Here is a 3,090-nt window from a genome sequence, read left to right as displayed (position 1 = left end):
GAGCGCAACCGAGAAGAGATGATAGAAAAAGAAAGGAAGAATATGTATATGTGTGGATGGATGGATACTATTATTATGCGCGCATGATTGCTGCTAGCTAGCCACACATCTTTTTCAGGAGAATAAATTGATTCACCAAGAACACCAGAGAGAGAGAGAGAAAGAAAGGGGAATCGTATGAAAGTTGGTTCGATTCCCATTTCGAGATTTGCTTTATGCAATCCACCTCGAAATTGCGAGATCCAGGAAGCCTCTTATGTCGTGATCATCATCATCATCATCATCAACTTGTCCACATGGAGCAGATCATCATCACCACTTGCTGCCACGATAGTATCTGCTGCTACAAGTTTCTTTCTAAATTAACAGCTCATATTATCATGTGATCATCATTTGGAAGAACATAATGAACATTTAACAAGAACGAAAGAAGAAAGAAAAGATGAACAGAGCTTAATTTCAGGAGACAACAGGGGATGGCTGGATGATTTGCGGCGGCGGCGGCTTGAATACCCAAAATGGCTAGGACGACGACCCCCCTAGATCCCATGTCTCATTGCCGACCACCGTACATCCATGTCCGGGCAGGAGCGGATCAACACCGGATGGAGTCCCAATTACTAATTATGGCGGGCGGGCGGGCGGGCGAGCCATCACGATGGCGGAGGGGCGAGGACCTGCGGCTGCGGCCCGGCGATGAACTTGTGCTGCAGCAGCTGCGCGGCGGACGGGCGCCTGGCCGGGTTCTTCTGCAGGCAGCAGCTGATGAAGCTCCTGAGCTCCGGGGACGCGGTGGGCGGCGCGGCGGGCGAGTCGGAGTAGCAGATGGCGACCATGAGGGCCGCCCAGTCGCCGAGCTTCCCCAGGTTCTCCCCGAGCGGGAACCTGCCGAGGTAGAACTCGAGGATGCTGAGGCCGAAGCTCCAGATGTCGCCGGCGTAGCCGTCGTATGCGCCGTCGTTGAGGTCCGTGTTGATGCGCTCGGGGCTCATGTAGGCGATGGTGCCGACGGAGGAGTTGCAGGGGTCCATGGTCTGGTTCAGGATGCGGCCCACCCCGAAGTCGGCGATCTTGACGCGGCGGGCCGAGTCGATGAGCAGGTTGGACGGCTTGATGTCGCGGTGCACGATGTGGCGGCGGTGCAGGTACGCGATCCCGGACAGCACCTGCCGCGCCACGTCGGCGAGGAACGCCTCGGTGGCGATGCGGCGGCCCTCGAGGGAGCCCCCGTCCATGTACTCCAGCAGGATCTGCAGCTCCCCCGCCTGCTCGTACATGCCGTGGCACCGCACGATGGCCGGGTGCTCGGCGGTGCGCAGGATGGCGATCTCCCGCGTGATCTGCCGCCGGACGGCGTCGTCGTGGTGCCCGTAGAGCACCTTGAGCGCGTACGCCCGGCCCGTGGGCGCGTGCCGCACCATCCACACCGTCCCGCCCGCGCCGCTCCCGATGCGGCGCACGCGCTCCAGCTCGCCCAGCGGCGGCGGGGCCGGCGGCGCGGAGCCGGCCGAGTTGGGCGGCGTCGGCGCGCCCATGGACGAGGGGCCGGACCCGGACCCGGAGGAGGAGGTGGAGGACGGCGCGGAGGACGGCGGCGGCGGCAGGGGCAGCGGCACGGCGAGCGACGTGAGGTCGCGCTGCGGCAGCGGCAGCAGCGTGAGATCCGGGCGGCGTCGCCCGCGCCCCGGCGTGCCCGGCTGCTGCTGCGGCTGCGGCTGACCCGGACCCAGCCCCGGCCTGCCGTTGGGCGGGCCGCCCGGTCGCATCGCAACGGAACGCGGCGCCGGCCGGAACGGGTGGTTGGATCGATATGCCGGTGAGGACCTTCTTCTCTCTCGTGCGCGCGGGCGAGCTCGCTCGCTGCGGCCGGATCGGTTGGCGTCGGTGGTCGGGTGGGAAGAGGAGATCGCCGGGGTGAGGGGAGGAGACGGATTGGAGAAAGACGAGTGTTTTTTATAGACGCGGCACGGCAGGAGCGAGCGAGCGAGGGAGGCCAAGGGACAAGACCTCTCTCTCTCTCTCTGCTTAAGATGAACAAACCGAGAGAGAGATGAGGACAAGGAGCAGACGTGACGCCGGGGGCCGGTAAGATATAGATGCATTTTTTCCCTAATTAATTTCTTCCTTGCCTGCCGTCCGATACAAATAGAAATACAACTCAAAACCACAGAATCATACTGTATAGTCTGCACTGCATTCATCGATACTAATTTCTTGAAATAAAGTTTTTCTTTGTTTTTCCTATGGCGCCGGATTATGAAATAATCAGTGTTTCTGCAATTTATTTGGTTCAAATCTCCAATAGAATTAAGTGATAAAAATTGTTGTAACACGTGCATTTCTCGCTCCTGAATTGTTGAGAACCCTGCGTGTGAGCTCACTTGCGTCGGGTCACTCGTGTGGTTCACTTGTCGTGTGAGCTCCTTCTTTTTGTGCAACACCCCCAAAAAAGGGGGTGTGATCCACGGTCATTTAGATAACGACATAGCGAATTAACCAGCATCCAGAGCCAAAAGAAAGTTAAAAGCTCTCCAGTTGGCGTCGCCTACCGCTAACGCCAAGATCTACAGTAAACACTTGTTGGTGAGCATTGTCCGTTACTTCTTTCTTTTTGTGCATATCTAAACGTCCGGAAAGCACGGTGGCACGAGTGGTGCACAAACAAGGATCATATGTATGGAAATAAAAAAAACGTATGTTCAACTAACCACTTTGCTAGGAAGATGCAAGTATGCAACTTCAATTCAATCCATGTATATAATCTTAAAAGAGATGAACCATCTAATCTCCCAAGGGATTGCGAGACCACCGAAGGTTATGGTGGGAAACGGTGTACATGAATTTGTCATCCTCCTGAAGGCAACATGACAATAATTCGTTTGCCGTTCAAGAAAAAATATGATGATGTTTTCAGTTTCATTGAGGGAGAGTGGCATATTGTTTCCCAAACAGATGTGAGCTCTGCATGGAGGAACTGAGAGGTGAGGTGAGAACAAGGAAAAACGAAGGAGGGGGCTTTCTTGCCCAGTGAGCATTAACATAAAAGGAAAATCGAGGTGTGTTTTGGATTTGGAATGCTTCTATCCTCAC

At 55.9% G+C, this 3,090-nt stretch overlaps 1 protein-coding gene across 1 annotated transcript; it reads right to left on the bottom strand.

Annotated features, from left to right (window-relative positions):
- Nucleotides 1–375: 375 nt before the first annotated feature.
- Nucleotides 376–1,766, bottom strand: LOC127305643 (mitogen-activated protein kinase kinase 5). Its single transcript, XM_051336150.2, has one exon. It carries the CDS (start codon nucleotides 1,764–1,766, stop codon nucleotides 654–656), a length of 1,113 nt encoding a protein of 370 aa, XP_051192110.1. The 3' UTR covers nucleotides 376–653.
- Nucleotides 1,767–3,090: the final 1,324 nt, after the last annotated feature.

The sequence above is a fragment of the Lolium perenne genome, chromosome 6, assembly GCF_019359855.2.
Source record: "Lolium perenne isolate Kyuss_39 chromosome 6, Kyuss_2.0, whole genome shotgun sequence".
NCBI classification, from domain to species: Eukaryota; Viridiplantae; Streptophyta; class Magnoliopsida; order Poales; family Poaceae; genus Lolium; species Lolium perenne.
The sequence above is the reverse complement of the archived record's forward strand: the minus strand, read 5'-3'. Positions and strand labels throughout refer to the sequence as shown.